The sequence below is a fragment of the Aphelocoma coerulescens genome, chromosome 1 (assembly GCF_041296385.1).
Source record: "Aphelocoma coerulescens isolate FSJ_1873_10779 chromosome 1, UR_Acoe_1.0, whole genome shotgun sequence".
NCBI classification, from domain to species: Eukaryota; Metazoa; Chordata; class Aves; order Passeriformes; family Corvidae; genus Aphelocoma; species Aphelocoma coerulescens.
In genome coordinates this window covers 6,448,040-6,469,105 of record NC_091013.1, presented here as the reverse complement: position 1 = coordinate 6,469,105, position 21,066 = coordinate 6,448,040, and the positions used below count along the sequence as shown (strand labels likewise).

Genomic DNA, 21,066 nt, shown 5'->3' with positions numbered 1-21,066 from the left:
TGTAATAACTTCCCTATGTTAAAAGGATGTGTTAGAATTTTTTAGGGCAAGTTTGTTCTTGCTTTCTTTTTTCCTGTTCTTTCTTTTTAAGGTCTTCTGTTTATTTATGTATTTTTTTAATACTGTTGACGTTGTATAAACTTATTAGCAGTGCCTTAACTGCTACAGGGAAGCATATTCCACCTCTCCTTTTTAATGAATATGCTCATGTGGGTACTTCTGTATTTTTTAACAGCTACAGTGAAAATGTTCTCCCTTTTACTTTCTCCATATAAATTCTCAGCATTGTATTTAATGTTCCTTTCATCTTTTTATCCATATCCCCTGTATAATTGACTGCAGTAGTTCCTTTTTTAAAAAAATAATAGTTTACAAGAAGTTCTCAGTTTCTTAAATCTTGCATAATATGGTGCTGTTGACCTGAGTATTTGAAATGCACTTTAACCCTTAAAATTGGGATAGGGTATTGCTTGAGTGAAAAGAAAAAAAAATCCTTCTATTTAAGTGTGATGTGATGCATTACAAAACTGTTTCATAGTGCAGGTGCATGTTCCTGTTGGGGAAAGCAAAGTCATTACCATGTTCAGAAGATAATGATTCCTTTTTCTTAAAAAGTTATTAATGATACCTGGGAAAAGTTGAAGCTAGAAGGACTTTTGGGGGGGAGTAGGAGGTTATTTTGTGTTATTGGGAGCATCTTTTAAAACATAATTACAGAATGTGACTAAAACATGCTTAGTTTTAACATTCTTCAGTTTAAGTTGTTAGACTGAAGTCATATCCTTCAGTTTGTACCTTCAGTTTGTTTCAGGGTTTTTTACGCAGTTCTAAAATAAGCTTTATTTAAATATTTATAAATTCTTTTGATTTTTAACACGTAGCTTTTATGGTTTCCTGTTCATGTCTGTAGGTAGAACAGCTATCATATAGTTTGTCCATATTCTATATTTTCCATGATATTTCATGATTTTTATAGGATGAGGAATGGGTTCTTAAAATATGATCTAAGGACAGAAAAGAGGTGGGGAGGACAACAACCTTCTATTGACTCACAGTATGTGAAAGATGTGTTCTTCATTAGGCAGAATAAAAATCTGAGTCAAAGGAAGATAGAAAGCTCACTTATCATGCTGGGGCTGGGAAAACTTTGGACATGAAGCTCTATTGCTCATGCAGCATGGAAAGACATTAGAGATGTTCTGGGTATCCTGCCTCCCCAGGATGGAGGTGGGGGTGGAGAAGGAAGTGTATTCTTTAATTGTGAAAGACTTAGAATGGATTTTTAAGTGATTTTATTTGTCTGAGTTGCATGTAAGCATTTAAACAGATTGCATGTCAACAGTGTGTGGTCAATGAGTGTTCTTCTAAGTTCATTTTTCTAATATGGGCATCTAAATAAATCACAGTTTAGAGCATCAAAATTAGAAATTTGCCTCACAAGCATTTTGGTGGGGAGGGGCACCTCATGGGCTTGGATCAGCATGTGCCTGTTTACAAATAAAGGTTGTGAGTCTTCATAGACAGATGAGTGCAAGGGCTCTGTGCCTTTATCATTACCTGTATGTTGTTCTTATTTCACTTAAGCACAAGAACTTCTGTCAAGTTACAGAAATGAATATACAAGACAGGCATTGAAGGGTGATAACATTTAGGGACATCATTTATCCGTGCTGCTTGCAGGAAATGAACCTGCACATAAAGTACACGTTGTTCTTATGTCTTAATCTGTTTAGTGCTTATAGTTTTTCAAAACAGGAGTTGCCTTCTTTTGTTGTTTGGTTTCCACAAGTTGTGTGTTTTCCGTTCTTAAATCTTAGGGAGCAAACACTTGAAAAATCAGTATCTTGGTGTTACTGCAGTGAATCTTTACTTGAAATGCTTCATTTTTGATGGTTCCTGGTGCTGTGTTCTTGGAAAAAAGCAAAGCCTGTTTGTGTTGTAGTCCGAGGTGGCCTGCTAGCCCAAGGGCAAGATGAATCAACCAGAATTTTTAGTGAGGAAGTGGGATGCAAGAATAGTGATTTGAGAAATTGGTTGCTAAGTAGAGCTGATACTCCACTGAACAGAGCTGTTCTTAGCACTGATTTCCAGGTTAGTCTTGGCTGTGGCTGTTGAATAAAATGTAAGCTTTTATTTTTTTCTGCTTGCTTTTGTTTCTCAGAATGAAAGGCCATGTGAAATTGATTTCTCTTTGTATGTCCCTCCTCACCAGTTCTTCAGAAAATACAGGGCATCAGGGAGCGTGGTAAACGAGCTACATGATTAAATTTTTAAATCTTACAACAGCTTTGTCCAAAATTTCAAATTATTTCTTTGTTACAGGTTTTCTTTAAAATATTGCTTGATTTACATTTGTAAGATTAATAATAAATATACTTTTGCATTGACATTTCATAAAACAAAATTACAATTTTAAGGAATGCATTGGCCACAACAGTGTACTTATCATGGCAGTGTTGCTTTTATTAAACCATTTATCATTTTAATGTTGTGTATTCTGACTCTTAAGGATTTCTATCTTTTTCTTCAAAGAAAATGAAACAAAACAAATTGAACATTCATTTTTCTTTCCTACAGCATTATCTGCATACCAGAGGTACTACAGTTTACAATCTGACTACTGGAAGGTCTGTATTTGCTCTTTTTTTTTTTTTTTTTTTTTTTAATGTGTCGCTGTAAATGTTCAATTTTTAAAGTAGATTCTGTTCATTATAAGTTTGGGGTAGCTGCAATTACTTTTTGGCATATTAATTGAGTCTTAATGTAAATGTTCACTTACATGTACAATTCATTATAAATTTCATTGAAAGTAAATCTTCACATCATGTGTTGAAAAGGCAGCTCAATTAAGCTGACAAGTTTTAAATTATTTTTTTTACCATCATTATCCATTACTTCAGGGTTTTTTATGCAGCACAGATATTTGGATGTGTGTATGGAGAGCATCAGAATCACTTGAAAGCTGCTGCGCAGGCGTTGGACTGGGAATGGGGAAAATGTTCTCAGGTTGCTTTTTTGTTTCCACAGACACCAAATTGTTTCAAGTCCTTTTCAGTATTTTAAATAACATTCCTATGTCAGATAGGAACAGATCCTGTTAGTGGAGCTGTCTTGTCTGGAAGTGGAGGTATTTTGTCTGTAGGAAGAGGTATCATGACTTTAGGTGATTAAATTAAAAAAATTCTTAAAATGGCATTGTCAGAAATAGCATTGGTATATTGTCACATGAAATAATTTGAAGCTCCTGATTGAGAGAGAGGTGCAGGAAAGCATGTAATACATTAGATACTTGTGTGGTCCTAAGCAGCTGTTTTCCTTAAAGGTGTGGATAAATGTGTGTTTCGTATATAGGGAGGGCTCATGGAGAGGTGTTAGTACCACATGTGGATGGCATTAGAGAAACACCACTTGGTGTGTTCTTTGCATTTACATGGACTGTAAGAACGTTCTGAAAAATGCTGTGGCAGCTTCTCCCATTTGGGCACAGGATGGGGAGAAAGGCAGGGTAAATTAAGGGTGGAAGAGTGAACTGGAGTAAGTGTTTTATAGCAGGTAAAGGAGAGCTCCAGTTGGAGGATCCTAGGGAAAATTTTGGGGTTGTCTTGTCAAGCCCCTGCTCCAGCAGGAGTTGTGCAAGTGCCGTTTTTCACTGAGCCATTTTGGAGTTGAAGGAGTTTTTCCAGAAGTAACCCCTGCTGTTTTAAAATTACAACAATAAAAATATTAATCTGTTTTTCTTATGTGCTCTTGGAGAGCTGCTTTAAAGGTTGCTGTAAATAAGTGTTGAAATCAATCAATTAATTAAAAATCAATTGTAATAGTTTCTGTTGTTTGTACTCGTTCACATTAAGCATGTCAGAATAGTTTATGACTGGAATTACTTTTTCTAGTTTTTATTCCAATGGCTCATTATTAAAATAAGTGGTAGATGATTACTAAGTTATTTCCCCTGCATTTTCAGAGAGTTCAGGGTGGAATGTAAATGATTAAATATATTTGTATAGGTGTAGGTTGTTTTCAGTGTGGCTCAGAATATTATCTGCAGTTAAAACAAATATAAACTCTGACTATTTTGCAGTTTTATTTCAAGAGCACTGATAGCAATAAAATTTGTTTGTATACAATGTGTGATATTTTAACACACCTGTTTCTTGTATATTCCAAAATTTTACCGTGCAGAGATTATTTCAAACTGTTCCAGTTGCAAACATGAGGGCATTGTTTGCAGCTGACAAAAAGAACATTTTGACTTATACAAATTAAAAATTCAACCCAACAACAACAAAAAGAAACCAAAACCCAGTGATTTTTCTTCAGGTTGGCCTCCCCTGGGAAAGATACCACTGTGAGCTTCCTTAAAAATGTGTAGTCCAAAGTGGTTCTTTTCCTATAAACTTATGAGGTTTTATTAATTTTGATATTCATGAAAAAGAGCTTGAAAGAGTCCAAACCCATTTTTCAGCTAATAACTTTTTTACTGAAAGTGGTAAAAATCACAGGTGAATCATATTTCATCTTATTAATGGATGATGAAGCTGTTCTGGAGCTGGCAGTGGGAACCTGCCTGGATTGGGTCTAGAGAAAGATGTTTCCCCTCCTCCCTCCAACTGAGAGGATTTATTGTTTCTTGTCATCCTTAATGCCTTGTATCTGTAAGAAACCATTTAGTCAAGAATAGTAAGTTTATGGTGTATTTTTGGCCACACTTTTATGCTGTTTTGTTCTACTTTGTGGGTATTTTTGGGTTTTTTTCCCAAAATGATATAGATGGCAAAAAAACCCAGTCTCATTTCCTTATTTTACTGTTGTGGAATTTTTAAAAAGTTGGTTTTTTTTTTTAATTTTAATTTTTTTTAGTTTATACAGGTCAGGATGTCATCAGTTAAGTTGTTGGAATTTGTGATGGTAAAGAAAGGAAGAGAGAGAAGGGTGTGAAGGAAGGGTGGTATTTGTGAGCTGTGTGTGAGATCTAGGAAACTGGAGAGTGCTGAATCACATGAAGGTTATTATGTAAGGCAGGTCTGAAGTCAGACAGGAACAGCCTTATAAACTTGGGCAGTGTATCTGAAATTACAAACTGTCATGCAGTGCAAATTTACGTGGTTAAAATAAGTGTCCTCTATGGGCTTTGTTTTTTATAGAGAGAATTTACAGAAGAATCGTGAGAGTTTCCAGATTGCTTTGGGTGTAGTTTTGCCTCCTTTTGAAAAGTATTTTTACTTTCTGCTACTTTGGATTTTTAGATTTGCATGGGGTCGGCAATTCAGCATTATTTTCATGCATTGTTCATTTCATGATAGTCTGTATTTCCTTTCATGAAAAAAGCATTTTACATTGGTTTTTTCCCCCCCCATACATTTTTCTGATGGTCTGAATTTTTATAAATTTTTCTGATGGTCTGGTCTGAAACAACCAGGTTGTTTTCTGTCAGAATTTGATGCATGAGTTGTTTTGTTGCTATTACAGTAAGCATTGTGTTGATCCTATGGAACAAAAAGAGAAGGAAAAAACACTTCAGAAAACATATTCTGGATATATACCCTAGTGACAGGAGTGAAGGTGAAAGGTTAGGAAGATGCTGTATTTTGCCGTTTACCAGATCAATACTCCCTCTGTGCTGGTGAGATATTATTTCCTTTCAAAACTACCTGTATGGATAGTTTAGAAGGTGTTGGGTTGCATTATGCCACATATTCCTAAATAGACCATTTTTTGCTGTAATCTTTGGGTACTCACAGATCAGTGTAAAATGTCCTGCAGAATAACTGAGTTTCTGCAATTTTTGACTACAAAGGCGCTGTGGTACCTTAACTCTGCATTAAAAAAAAAAAAAATTGACTTGAAGTGTGGTGAAGTAAATATCTCAACTTGGATAAAAGCCGATCTAACTTTCATTCTTGCATTCAAGTAGTTCTCTCAATGTCTCTTCTTATGTGCCTGTGCTAAAATAAATCTCCCTTCTGTGCAATGTACTTCATTCTGATTTCTTTTTAAAACTCCCCTGTGTCAACATGTTGGGGGAGGTGAGGAGGACTGTGGGGGATGAACGGATACAAAGGGCAGTTCAGGAGAGGGAGACAACAGCTAGAACTGCAGTTTGTAGATGTTGATGCTCCTGGGAAAATAAAGATATCAAGTGTAAATGTCTGCCATGATTATCAGTTTTGACATATTCTGAGGAGGCAGGATTAGAAGCTCAGCAAGGAGTAAGATATTCCTGATTTTATCCAAACATGATGGCAGATATCTGGCACCTGTAGGAAGTTATTTTAATCGTCTTGTGGTTGTATTATAATGGACTTAATCATACTGAACTCTTTTATATAATGCCTGGCTTTGGGTAGGGCTGTCCTACAGAAGTTCCATTACATGAGTGAATTGAGTGTTAAGCATATAAAACATCTGGGTCTGTTGCACTGACATAGTTGTCCAGGGCAGGGAAGACCTAGAAACCTTATTCCACAGATTTGGGGCTTCAAGAGGTGTCAGTGCTCCCTAGAGTGATTCCTGGGGGAGTTCTTGAGAGAAGAGCCTGCTTATCCAGTATTTAGATCAGATCTCTGCTTAGGCATGGCACTGCTACTGCAGCTCTTGTGTGGTTTGATAATCTTGATTAAAGAGTGTTTGTGGCCTTCGCAGGTAGGTAAACGTTCAGATATTGTCAGGAATTGTGGGCCTGCAGTTGTAGCAACACAAGAGTTTGAATAAATAAAACCTTTTGGTACAGTTATGTTAGGTAGCAGCAAACTCCTTTATGCTGATTCTCTGAAGTGTTTCCATGAGCATCTCTGTTTCTGGGGAATGAACATGAAGAACATGAACATGAAGATTTCTAGACACTGTTAAATTCAGGGGATTGTGGACAAGTTATAAGGAACATGAGAACGGCACTACTGAAGTCCATTATTCTGTGTTAATTCATCAGAGTAGCGTCCTGCTGGCTTAAGTTTTTTTTATAACAAATTGTGTTTCATCAGAGTAACAGAGGGTACACAGGTACTTAAACATTTCTGTTTACAGATGAATAAACTGAAGGATTGCCAAAGCACAGCATTTAGAAATTCAGCTTAAAATGGTGGACATTACTGTGAAAATGAGTTCTTTCTTTATCAAGGAGGACTCTGCTGTGGAATAGGATGCTGGAACTGAAATTGAGGATGCCTGAGAAAGAAAAGAAACCTCGATTTATTCAGCTATGCTCAACTGTAGTGTCTCTTTATTGAGCAGTGCTTGGAGTGGGTCAGTCAGAAAGTCTGAATGTTCCTTGAAATGTTTAAGGAACACTTAATTAGTGAGTTATATCCTCCAACATGTATTCAGATTTAGAATTCTTGTTAGCTGTTGACTTTTGCTGGAAAGTTGCCTAGAAGGAAAGTAAATCTGTCAGGCACTCGTTATCATTTTATGAAAATGGCTTTAATCACCTTTCTTTTTAATAAAGATTTCATTTATATGGACAAGGTGAAAACATCAAAGAGGTTTGATAAACTCCAGGAAGGGTTTTCAAAGACCTACTTCTGTGTTACAGTGGATTTTAAGAGCATCTGAGTCCAAATGTAGTGCAAACTGCATTTACAGTTGCAAGGCTATATTGTAGAACACTGAGTGGTCTAGTTAAGAAAAACAGATAAATTGAAGAAGGGGAAGTAAATCCCTTAATTTTGCAGCAAGGTAAGTAAGGTGTTGGTTTAGTTCTGAAAAACTCCTGTTTGGTACTCCCTGCCTGTGTTTACTGGACAGTAGAATGAATTATTGTTTATGAAGTTTTACCTTTTTCACATTTATTTCTTATATCAATTATTCTTGAAAATAAAATTTTGGCTCTATGTGTACAAATAGGAGAATTTCCCCTCACTTTTTTCAGGTAGTCTTTATAAAACAGAGAAGAATCCAAAACTGTATGGAGAAAAAAGCCCCAAAAACCAAACCAGAAAAACAAACAAAAAACAAAACTAAAATCCACCAAAAACCCCCAAAGAAAATCTCCTGCCCTGAAATTCTCTTCAGAAAGCCAAATGTCAAAGGAAAATTCAGTTGTGTATGTGGGTGCTAATCATGGAAGAGGGATGTGATCTCAGTCTGTGCTGTTGTTGGTTTGTTGCAGAAAGCAATTTTATAACACTCCTTTTTATGTTGATCTAAAGTGTGTTTGAGTGCCAGGTAATACTTTAAAATGCTGTTCTATAGTTAGAATGAAATTTCTCAAGCTTATGGCTAAAACTCTTGGAATTAGTAGCAAGGCTTTTTTGTTCCAAAGAGATAAAGTAACTAAAGACCACGGGTGTTAGTTTTCAAATGTGACCTGCTGTTTGTTTTAATTGTTTTATGCAGCTTTTTTTCATCAGTTTACTTTTTTTCTGTTTTGTTTGGTGAAATGGCTTTTTATTGGTATGTTTTCTTAATGCTATAAAATAGGAAAATAATTAAAAAGCCATTATTCTTTAATTTTATATGTTTTGCTGTCTCTTTCTCTCCAGACTGTAAGTCTGTTTCTCCCTTTATAAACAGTTGGACAAAAAGCAATTACTAGACATACTGATAACAGCAAATAAGAGAACATTTTGCACCTTGGAGATCTGTTATAAGACAGCAATTTTCCACTTCATTGACTCACAACTGTTTTATTTTCTGCAGTAAACTCAAAAAACCAAGTAGTTTTTTGAACAGAATTCATCAAAAATTTCATTATTTTTTAATTAGATATAAATGTTTGGATTAATTTAAACAGTGCAGTGGTGTAGGATCAGTAGAAATTGCTGGTGCAGACACCCTCCTGGAACAAAAGTTGGGAGAAGTAGGATGATTTGTGAACCCTGCTTTTTATTTCAGCCCTTAGGTTTTTGAAACATTTTTTTTCAAGAGAATGGATATTCCATATAGAGAGATAAATTTCCCCTTAAAGGGTCCTCAGAGAACAACATTTTAAAATGACACAAAAAGCCTTTTATATAAATTATTGCCCCATAGCAACACAGGGTACCTACAGAAAAGGCAAAAAGAAACAATCCCTTTGATCAGAGGACAGTTAATTAGTGAAATATTGAGAAGAATTGATCAGGAAAGCAAGTTTCAGAAATTCTCACTGAAGGTGAGAAGTTTGCTGATGAAGACATTGCAAAAGGAACTGGGAGATAGAGCAGTGACCTAAAGATGGGTACAGTAAAAACCTGCAATTCAGGATGTATTTGCAAATCAAAATGATAGGGTAGGAATAGAATAAATAGAAGGAGGAAATGGAGAATCAGAAAGTGAAAAATAGAATCAGGAATTAAATAAATATTCAATGGCTCTATGAAGCATGGAGATATTAATAATACCTTCTATATGCTCTTCTGCCTGACAATATAATTGTTGTCAGTGATGTACATGGGATTCTGTACCACCCCTCACTTTTGACTAAAACAAGTTTTTTGATTTTAGTCCTTTCACTTGAAAGGTTTTGATGAAGACATTCTGGTTATGTTCTGAGAAGGTACAAAATACAACTGAAAAATAACACTTTCAAGACCTCTACTGTAGACTGAGAGGAGACAAGCATGATGATATTGTGTATCATGGAACAGCAAATGAAAACTAGAGATAAGTTTATCCTAATTTTTAGATACTGATGAGAGTGGCTCATCATAATGGAGACAAAAAGCATTTTTATGGGATTTAATGGGGATAAGCATTTTCAGGAGACTGATGTGGAAAGCAGTCTGGAAATAGTCTGAGTTGATACTATGTGATAATATAGGATGGGAAATGTTCGTGTCCATAAAAAGAAAAGAAGAAAAGGGGAGGGGGAAGGTTGAGGAGAGAAAAATCCGTAAGGCCAAGTGAGATGGAACAAATAATATGAGGAAGAGGAAAATGTGTCTGGAAGGAAGAATGGCAGGATGTGGGGGAAGGAAAGTTCTGGCCTTGCTGAGAAACAGAATGAAAAGAAAATGAGAAAGGGAAACCCAAACTTTGAGGCTGAGAGCATATGGGGACATGGGAGGAGGGTATATATAGAATAATACCAGAGTGGATTGTGGGAGATCTGAATGGAGACTTTTGCCAGCTTTCTCCCTAACAGCAACCTCTGTGTCATAAATTTACCAGGTGTGGTGGGAGAGATAACAAATTTAAGAAAAAAAAAACAAAAAACAAGGAAGACACTAAACTGTTCAGGTGAGGAGCACAGTATCATTCTCCATCAAAGGCCTGGATGGCCTCTCTTCTGAGGAAGGAATAAGAAGCTTGAGTGAAGCACTGAGGATCACTCAGGGAGCTAGATAAGCAGATAATAAAAATTATGGATGTTTAGAGTGGAGGAAATGACAGTAGCAGGGCTTCAATTGGTAAAAATGAGTTTTGTGCCCTGACCTTGCTGGAGAGCCCCTGGGGAAGGGGAGGAGTGAGTTAAGATGACCAAAACTCCACTCTTAGTAATTAAACAACAAAGATTTTTTTATGTGTATAGCTGTTACTGCAGATGGTGATAACTTAACAATTTACTGTCACAAAATAAAGGGGTTTACAGTAATACAGGATCTAGCAAGTACACAGAGTCTTTTACTGCAATGCTGATGAAAAATAAAAGAGGGCATATTTTCCATAATAATTAGGTATGGGGGGTGCAGTGGATGAAAGCAGTTCTGGTGAAAATTTTCTGATCCCAAGATGTACTGGCAGAACAAAAAGAGTGAGAAAAATAAAATGCAGTTATAGCATCAGCATAATAACAGATTTTTAAAGGTTGTTAATATGTTTAGATCATGAGTTTGTCCCTTTAGTCTGTTGTGGTGAATGGAAATTGCATTTAAGAAGATTGGAAAATGTAGAAAAGTTGTTAAAAGAAGAAGACCCAAGAGAAATCTGGATTATGAAGACTGCTAAATGAAGGGCTAAATTTGTGAATTGTGCACCATATAATCTCTTTTCTTTATTGAAATGCTTGGTAGCTTTGGTAACACTGTAAGTGGGGTTATTTCAGCATCCCATAGGTGTGATCAGTTAGTGTGATTAATCTGTGACGTGAAAAAATTGGGATTTCTAAATTCAAACTGTGTTTATCATGACTGGGATTCTGTCTCTTAAGGTTAAAGGAATTAGGCATATGCCTTCAAAATACTTCAGAGAAATTTATTAATATAAAGGGAAAGTCTGGAATGCTGGAAAGGTAATGAGATTGTGTTGCCAGTAACTTAGTTGTCTATAAAATGCACAAAAATTGGAACAAATTAATAACTGTATTTGCGTTTCAGAAAAAGATGTTTTAATATTGCATGCTAAAAACAAATGCAATTTTTTGAAAGTCAGTAAAGCAGACAAGTTGAAAGAAGAAATTTTTTTTTTTAATAAAACATGATGTTAAATTAATGCCAGCAAGAAAGAATAAGAAGAAAATGTGTTGTTATTTCATGCTGTTTAATTAGAGGAAAGCACAACTGATTTCTAGTTTAGAAGAGAACATACATTTATCCAGATATTTCTTAAGGAGTAATCTGAAGAGTTGCAGGTTTGGGTTTTGTGTATTCTGGGGGAGATGTGGGGGTGTGTGTGTCTGAAATTCAGTCCCTCTGTCAGCTAAAACACAGAGAATTCTTAGGTAGTCCCATCAAAACAATGTAATTGTTAATGCAGACAAATAATGCAGCATATCCAAGTTTGTGTAGAGGAAAACTGTACAAGGATCTAATAATTACCTCTTACTAGATGAATTATGGAATGAAATTATGACAGGAGGGTGTTTTCCCTCTCCTTGAAAGGAATCAAGATGAGGTGTAGTCTTAGAATAAGATTGGCAAATTTAATTAATGAATTTTGACATGTTGTCTTTGACCTCATGATAAATTTGATAAATTAGCTTTTTTTAGTGTCTATTTCTTTAAATTGTCGTCGCACAAAACAAAGGAATCCCTCTCTGCCCATAAAAACCATGCACCTGTTTGGGTCCCAACAAGCTCTAAATGTTTTTACGGAGCACTTGTGTTGCTCTGTCATTAGAAATATTTTGCCCTAAATTAGAAAAAATATATTATTTCAATGTCTGCAGTTCTGTTTTTTTTTAGTGTGCATTCATTCATTAAGCTACTCATCCCTTTTAAGCAATGGATTTATGAGAACTCAGAACTCTGACAAATCAGTAATACACTGAAAATGTTAAAGAGGAAATAATGTGCTTTGGGGAAAAATTTGCTGGGGTCAGGAGGAGGAAGAGACAAGACAGAATCTCAGAGGAAACACTCTGCTCACCCTGAAAAATGGCATTTGTATCCAGATGATGTTCATTATGTTATCTAGCGGAGACTTCACCCTGGAAATTCAGCAGGAATGCTCTTCTTGTCCCTCTGTATGTGTGATCTCTGTCTAGAAGCCCAAGCACCCTGAGTGGAAATAACACAAGTATCATCAGGATTGATGGAAAAGTCTCTTTAGAAAAGCTTTTTATGCACGTTGAATTCTCCTGCTGCAGAAGTTTCCTTTGTGCAGAATAAAAACTGTCATCATTCATGTGCTAGTATTTAGATTAATAGCATGCTTCCCTTCTTCAGTCTCTGGGATGAGGATTCAGGATGCTGAAATATTAGATGTGCTGAAGTGTGGCAGTGGAGAAACTCATCAATTCAGAATGCTCAGAGAGAGGCATTTTTAGTTGAGTAGAACATTCTGACTCGAACAGGGGACACATCTCTAGCAGGCAGGAATTAATACTTGAATGTTGATAATGTCGAATGGCCAAACATCTCTTTTTCTAAATATAAACAATTATTTTGGAAATGCTTGTGATGCTTTTTCCAAAGTGTGTTGTTTGCAGAAGCCACAGTAATGGCACAGTGACTTGGTGCTCTGTAGGATTGCTCATTCCTTGCATGGAAAAGGTTAAAACAAAACACGTCACCCTGGTTTTCATATTTCTAGTTTGTAGTTTGATCTATAACTAGAGACAGTGTCTCATTAATGAATGGCTTTTCTTCAGAAATGAATCTTTTACATTTTAAGGTCCATTCTTTAAAAAGAGGAAATAGTTGCTGAGTTTTAGAAGCAAAGAATTGCTTTATTTTGCAAATTCTGCTTTTGAGTTTGCTCTCTCCGGAACTGGCATCTCAGTTCTGGTTTTTTAAATACTCTTTCAAGCATACACCTAATTAAAGTATTGAGCTTCATCCTTTCCTCCTTTTCTGAAGGATGCAGATTCAGCCTCTTGCATGTGGTGGGTGTTGGGTGGGAGAGGAGTGGTGGAAGTGTGACTGGATCTAGTGCAAATAGATGGAGAAGGCAGCAGGTGGGAAGATTGGGAGACAAAGAGCTTGGGGTCTCCTTAAAGAGTCTGTGACTACCCTGTGTGAGGCAAATAAGTTCATGCTTTGAAGACAAGGCAGACAATTGAAAATGGTTTTAGGTTAGTGTTTGAGCATGATTGTGCTCTGAAACAAATGTAGCTATTTTCCTTCTTTCTTCATTCATTCATTCATTCTTTTTGGATTAGGTTTTACTCAGTATTTTTCTTCTTGAAACATTGATTTAGACTCTTCAGAATTCTCAGGGTCATCAGAAAAACAGCAATAAAGCTGAATTTGCAGACATCATAACTACACTGATGCTGTTTAACATGTTTCCTGAAAATACTTCAGGTCTCGTTTTTCTCTCTATGCAAAGAAAATTGGGTTCCATTTCATTTATTCACCTGTTGGACTCTTGATTATTGGGATCAGGCACAGATCCGTTTCCAGGTATCCTAATGATGTAATCAAAACTTGATGAACTTCTTCTGAAAACAAGCTGAAAAATCTGATTCCAATCCTGGTAAGCCCTGTGGAAAGGGAAATGGGTTTCAGTCATAGCTGCAGTTTAGAAAGGAAAGAAGATGATAAGCTGATTATAATTTTGAAATATTTTATTAAAGCTAAGGGATGAAAACCCATAGAGGTGACACAAAAGGGAGAATGTCTTTACACGAGGCTGGTGCTGCTGATATTTTCTGTGTTTCCTGTTGTCAACTGCTGCAGGAAATTCATGCCTACTGCATCTTCCAGAGGGTTTTGTATCACTGTGTGTGGAAAGTTGCATTAGTTTTGCAGAATGCTGCAGGCTCACAGTGTTTTAATTTTTTCAAAAAGCAGCTTTCAGGGAAGAAAAATCCATTAAAAGCAATTAAATACGAAGATATTTTGTCTGGCTTTAGAAACCTTGGAACCACAAATCACTGGAGGTTGGAAGGGTATTCTTGTGAGGGGGAGGCTTAAAATAATGATAGAAAAATGAATGAAGTTACATGTAGCAGCAACATTTTAAAAGGTCAGTGTTACTTCTGAATTGTATGATACCCTGTCCCTTCCCTCCAGGATCACCTATTGGGAGTTGTGTTTCCATTTAGTGATGGTGTCTTTACCTTTTGGACAGGAAGGATGATTTTCTGATTAAATGCAACCATTGGATGTTGTCTGGAGCAGAATTACTCAGTGAAGCTATACAAGAATTCAAGAATTTCAGTACACTATCTCTTCTCTCCCCCTGAAATCCATAAAAATACAGTAATATAAATGACATCTTCCATCTAGCTCATAATAGAGTGTTATAATCCTGTCTCAGTTCTGGTTTTGGTCTCAAAATCTGGGCAAACAGAGCCCTCTGTCTGAATCATGCAAGAAAAGCTTGTCTTGAAGGCACTTCATTTCACTCAGGATGAGTGAGAGTCAGAGGAATGTCAGCCTTTTTCTCTCCTAAACTTTCTTCCCTTTGCATTGTTGTCAGACAGATTCCTTGAGAGTCTCTCCTGGATCACCTTGGCTGTAATGCTGTCTTTTATAGAGGGAGAACCTGTAGTTGCTGCTTTTGATGGTGATTTTTGTGACCAGGGCTTTCATTAAAGAGCAAATGGAAACAAACAGATGATGAATGTCATTTGTGAGGTCAAGACAAACCCAGATGGGTGCTGTCACAGGAAGGCAACTTGTCTGAAACTGAGAATAAATATTAAGCGCTGATTGGAAAAACAGTACACAATAAAAATGTCTCTAAAAGGATGCAACAGATATTTTTGGAATTTTTCAAAAATGCTACTGTTCAGTGATTGTCCTAATTCTAGTGTTTTGCTAGACATGTAACTCCTAATTCCTGTGGCATCTTTCTGTGCTCCCTGTTAACTAACCTCTCTGAACCTTGAATTTTTGTATTCCTCTGGAATTCTGGTTGTGTATTCTTAGTCTTGCAGCCTGTACATACAGACTGGGAGATGTGTGTGTTTTGGTGATTGAAGTTCAGGAGCAAGTGCCAGGGCTAGGACTTTGTTACATGTCCGGAACACAGGGAATCACTGAGGTATTGGAGCAGTGTCTTGAAGCACCTATTTTTTCCACGGTGACTCATTGTTCTGGCTATGAAAAGAAGGTGGTTGACAGTTTTGTAATTATTGGGAAGAATGTCCCAAATAATTTGCCATGTCGACAAGGGATTACTCTGTCTCAGGTGGAAAAAAACTGCATGTTTGTGTTGTGTCAGTCAAGTGTGAGGTGAAAAACAATTCACTGGTCTGGGCTATCAAACCCAGCTAAATCCAGAAGCATTCATTTTCTGCTCAGGCACTTTGGTAGATTTGGCTTCTAAAAACATAGAATGAAGGGTGGGGTGGCTGTAAGAAAGTGATGGATCTTATAAAGCCATGTTAAGGCAAAATCCTTGGTACAGAAACTCTCACTTCACTTAAATGCAGGTAAATAAGACAGGACTGAAACAGATTGTTAGCTCAAGATTTCTCTTTGTTTACTGAAAAGGATCTGAATTTTAGGCCTGAAAAGTATTTGTTGGAGGCTAGGCACATAGTGAAGGCACTAAAGAGGTTTAAAAGTGCTTGAGAGATGTAATGAATTATTAAGAGACACTGAGAAGTAGAATATGGTAAAATCAGATAAGTAATTACAACCTTAAACAATTAAATATGGCCAGGACTGCCTAAAGCCCATCCTAAAGTGGATGTGTTTGAGTTTTAGAACAGGGTCACATGTCATACTGAAAACATGTCAAAAAGAGTGGAGTAGCACAAAACTCCTTGGCCTAAATGATTCTGCAAGACATTAGGAACAAATTGGACCTTCCAGAAAATGAATGTGCCTTCTCTTCTTTGCCCTGATGTTGATCATGAAGAGTCTCTTTAGGCTCCCTGCCTGCCGTGTTCCCTGTCTATCAGAGTGGCATTCTATGGCTACAGTTTATCTCCCAAGGAGTAAATTTTTTATATTTTATGTGGGGAATTCTTTCTGGCAGAGCAGTACTTGGATACCCTTAATTCCCATAATCTTCCTCTGTTAGTCCTTGTTCTCCTGTAGGTTTGAGAGAGGTTTCTTCTTTTGTTAAGCAATGTACTGCAAAGAGATCGATAATTTCAGGGTAGGATGATTATGCTTCCCCATTTCGAGATCTGCTAAGTGACCACAAGGTGACAATTCCAGGTTTATGAAGCTGCTCACATGATTGTCTTCCTGCCCTGGACCTGTCTTTCTGTGAGTGTGATTTACTTCATCTTTGATATCTGCAATTAAGGAATGGTCCTGAAATTGCATGGTAGTAGACAACTGGACTTTAAAAGAAAGTGTAAGAAAGCTGTAAAGTATTTTTTAAAATGTTACTTTAAATAAGAAGGTAGATTCAAATTGCATTGTAGAGTAATCACATATTCAGAAAAGATGGGAAAGAAAAACCACACATTTTTGATCTAAGAAAATGAATGTAAATTGGTGTATATTAGACAGTGTCATGGAAAAGTTGTAAATGTGGGACTGGTATAATGATTTAATGATTTTAATGTTTGGAAGTAAAAGTGAGTATTTATTTTCTGAAGGAGAAGATAAATTTTGTGTGTTAAGTGATACAAATTTAAAGTACAGAAAAAGATTTTGGAGAATTATGGTAGCAAGTGGAGTTTCATATGACATGTTCATATTTTTAAACAGTAGCATTTGAAAGTATTTGTATCCACCATCTCACAGCTCACAGTCTTGAGGGCACTGGCCTGAGTATCAGAAAAAGTAGAGTATGAAGAAAAAGTTAGAAGCCCAAACAGTATTTGCTTTAATAAAGAACAGTATAGAAGCCTGTACTGGAAAGGATGGTCTTACATAAAGGATAAGTATAGTTCAGTGTGACATTTTGCTAGAATCCAGTCATCCTCCTCTCTAAAGCAGAACAGCAGAATGAAATTTCAGATAAATCACAAAAGCATATCCAAGAACTTTGTGCAGAGGAGACAGACAGGAGGGAGGGTGAATCTGCACCTGCCATGGAGACAGGTTAGAAAGGGATTCTCCTGACTCTTGAAGAGTAAGGGGGTGTCCACTCACACTGAGGAACAGCAATTATAATGTAAAATTAATTTGTGGAACTCAGTAAGGTGTCTTTAAATAAGAACTCTCTAGAGTCTTTCAAAAGTACTTTGAATTACCAGGGGAGGAGAAAATCCCTGTGTGATGGCGTTGGTTAATTTGCCCTCTTCTTGTCCTCTTGTCCTTCCTCCTTCAGGCTGTCAGCTGAGTTTAGGAATAAACTGCCCCAGAGGAAAAGATTTTAAAAGCTACCAGCTTTCTTACTTAGTAAGGTGAGGTGGTAGTGAGAAATGAAGAAATGCTAGTGGATTTAAAAATGGTTCAGTTCCTGATCCAGGACAGTCGTGGTGTTTCCATTTGCAGTTTTTCAGAGTTAATTTTTCAGAAATGAAACTGTTGACAGAAGTAATTAAGTAAAATCAGGTACAGCAGGAGTGGTGCAATGGTAAGGAGAGGAGGGATTAGTGAGGGAGGAAAGCAATTTGAGCTCTGGAGCAGATGAGGAAAGAGCTGCAGTGCAGAATAAGCAGAGATGGGGAGGGTAAAAGAAGTGTCCTGTCATTTGGCTTGTTTGTATTTTTTTGTTGTTTGTTTTGCCTTTAGAAACCGGTGGCTCTTAAACTCACTAGTCTATATATTCACAGAGTGGGCTGAAAATTTACTGAGGTACAATTTTCTGTTAAGAAATGATGATTTGATGGAATTGAAATGCTCTGTGGGAATGGTTGGTGGGCTGCCCAGCTGCTTCGCTCCACTCTTGGCTGCTGGCCATCCAGTCTGCTCCCCCAGCTGCCTGTCATGTGGGCCTGCTGCCTTGGCTCTTGTATCCCATTTTAAGTATTTGTACATTCTAACAAATAAAACAGCAAATCACCAATTAGAACACCAATTAGCCATCACTACTTAACCAACTACAGTCTTAATTGGACAATCATTTTCAGTAATAATTGATTGATCCCTAACTAGCAACCATTAATCAATGATCTTGCATTTCAGTACTTGAAACAAACCTTTGAAAAATTGACACATTCTTGTTTAAATTTTTGATACATTTGTAAGAATACATTAAATACATACCCAAAAATATGCTATCGGATAACACTTTCATTTTTAAGATGTTCCTGATTAATGTAAAAATAAAGTCAAAATCAAAACAGCTAGGGAGTTTTTTTTCTAAAGCTGATACTCAGAATTTTGTTCCAAATGTGGGATTTTGTTCAGTTTGCAGTTTACAGAACAAACTGTTTTTATGCTGGAGCTAATGAAGCCTGGGCAATGACGAGCTGGTGTCTGTTGTCCTTTCACACCTCCTGTCCTTCCTTCTCCCACTTAAGCACACACAAACTGAAATTCCTCTGGTTTTCCTAGTGAAGCATCCTGAATGACATCTTGTTTCCTACGGCATCTCTGAGCAGGAAAAGCACATGCTTGATTTAAAGCTGTGCTAATGGACTAAGTGTCTCTTCCCAAAGAGGAGAGAGTAATTTAGCTCTGTGTGCTTTCTGAAAGTAGGCCTTGGTTTGGGGGGCTCTTTTTCCTACCCAACAGTCATTTTCAGTGACCTTCCTCCAGTTTTTCATCTTTGAGAAGTCTTGGTTTCTCTAAAACTCATTTGAAGGCAGCTAACAGGTTCAAGACTTACTCAGCTGGAAAGAACAACATAAAAGCAGCAACAGCAATCCTAGGAGACTTGGTTAAAAATTAACCTTTGAATTTTTCCATTAAGCAGAGTTCCAGATTCAGCTGGGTTTTGTTACTGCCCATCACAATGTGGCTTATGATTCAAGGGGAACAACCATACAGGGTTTTGTCATTTAATTTTATGTGATTATTTTCCTTTGGTTTTTGCTGGTCTGTTTGTGTGTATTTGAATCTCTTTATAGTCATTCATGCCTTGGTATATTCAGCTTGTCCACTCCCATTTTTTATGGAGTGTGTGAGGAAGAGCAGCTGTGTAATTAATGATAGCAAGGCTTTTTTCCAGCACTAGTGATTCTCCAGCAGTGAGAAACTGACAGGGAAATAATGGGGCTACTTGTCAACTCAGTGGGATTCCTATTCTTGCTGGAACGGGTTGGAAAAATGGTGAATCAAGGACAGAAAATTCCATACTAGTAGTTCTACTTCATAAAATGTTTTGAAGGTGATGGATATAAATGATGATGATCATTTGCTGTATGAAGGAGAATAAAACATTTCAATAAACTGTCCAGATGCCATAATCCAAAAGAGATGTTTCAGTAATGTTTGTGTGTACATGTGAAGCAGCATTAATTTCTGTACTTTGTAAACATTAGTGAGGAGATCTAATAGCTTTTGTGAGTTCACTGTATCTACATGGGAAAGAGGAAAGGTGAATCCTTTAGTGAGTATGAAATAAGAGCAGTACTCATCAAAGAAAAGCAGAGGTTGAGAAGACCTGCTCAGTATTTAATTTGCTTGTGCTGATCAGTATTTGGGCCCCACCTCAAGCGTATTGGCAAAATAAGGAAGTGCCTACAGCACACCATGATGAGGGAATCTCTTTTTCTGTGCATGTGATAACGTTTGTTTTCAAGAACAGTTCATCCTGACTTGAAGGAAGTTGGGTAAAAAGGAAAAGAATCATGCATGGGTAATTAGGATGCTCCTGACAAAACTCAGGCATAAAAAGGAAACATACAGAAGAAACAGGCAGGAGCAAGGATCGGTGACTCTGGAGGAATACCGAGATACCATCCCAGCATCCAGGGATCACATAAGGAAAGGCAAAGCCCACATGGAGTTGAATTTGGTGAGGGATGTGAAGGGCAATAAGAAAGCTTCTGCAAGTGTATCAGCAGCAAAAGGAAGATGAAAGAATATGTAAGTCTGCTGCTAAATAAGGCAAATGACAAAGGGATATGGAAAACACTGAGGTACTTAATATTAGCCTTCTTCACCTCTACTGGTAGGACTCACCTTCAGGATTCCAATGCCCTTGAGACCAGTTGGCAAGTCTGGACCCAGGAAGACTTGCTCTCAATAGATGAGGATCAAGTTTGGGAACATTTAAACAAACAAATACATACAAGTCCGTGGGACCTGATGGGATACAGCAGTGAGTGCTGAGGGAGCTCATCTCTGTCACTGTGAGACCACTTTTAATTATCCTAGAAAGGTCATGGTCATGGGGAAGGTTTCTGAGGCCTGGAAGAAAGCAAATGTCACTCCTGCTCTTAAGAATGACAAGAATGATCCAGGGAGCTACGGCGGGTCAGCTTCACCCCCATCCTTGCAAAGGTGATAGAGCAAATTATCCTGGAAACTGTTTCCAGCACATTCAGGGCAGGCAAGTCACTGGAAGTAATCACCACGAATTTATGAAGGAGAAATAATGCTTGATGAACCTTATAGCTGTTTGCAACACAATGAGTAACTTGGTGGAGGGGGTGAGAGCCACAGATACTGTTTGTATTTACTCTAGGAAGGCTTTCTACACTGTCTCCCATGATATGCTCACAGACATACTGATGAAATACAGACTAGATAAGTGGTCAGTGTGGTAGATGGAAAACTGGCTCACCTGGGCTCAGAGGATTGTGATCATCATCTGTCATGGTCAGATCCCAGATGGCAACTTCAGTACCACACAGCCACTTGCCTTACTACCTCCTTTCCCCTGGTGGGAAGGGAAGAGGAATCGGGGAAAAACGAAGGGTAAAACCATTTGGGCTGAGATAAGAACAGTTTATAAAGTGAAACGAATTAAAACACAGTAATACTAATGGTAATATTAACACTAATAAAGATTTTAACAAAA

At 37.2% G+C, this 21,066-nt stretch overlaps 1 protein-coding gene across 10 annotated transcripts in view; it reads left to right on the top strand.

Annotated features, from left to right (window-relative positions):
• The window catches only part of KDM6A (lysine demethylase 6A), a 152,375-nt gene that overhangs the window by 44,127 nt on the left and 87,182 nt on the right, over nucleotides 1-21,066 (top strand). For all 10 annotated transcript variants that reach the window (XM_069024782.1, XM_069024485.1, XM_069024561.1 and 7 more), the window contains exon 4: nucleotides 2,578-2,627. In XM_069024782.1, the coding sequence (XP_068880883.1) occupies nucleotides 2,578-2,627 (50 nt within the window). The remainder of the gene's footprint in view (nucleotides 1-2,577; nucleotides 2,628-21,066) is intronic.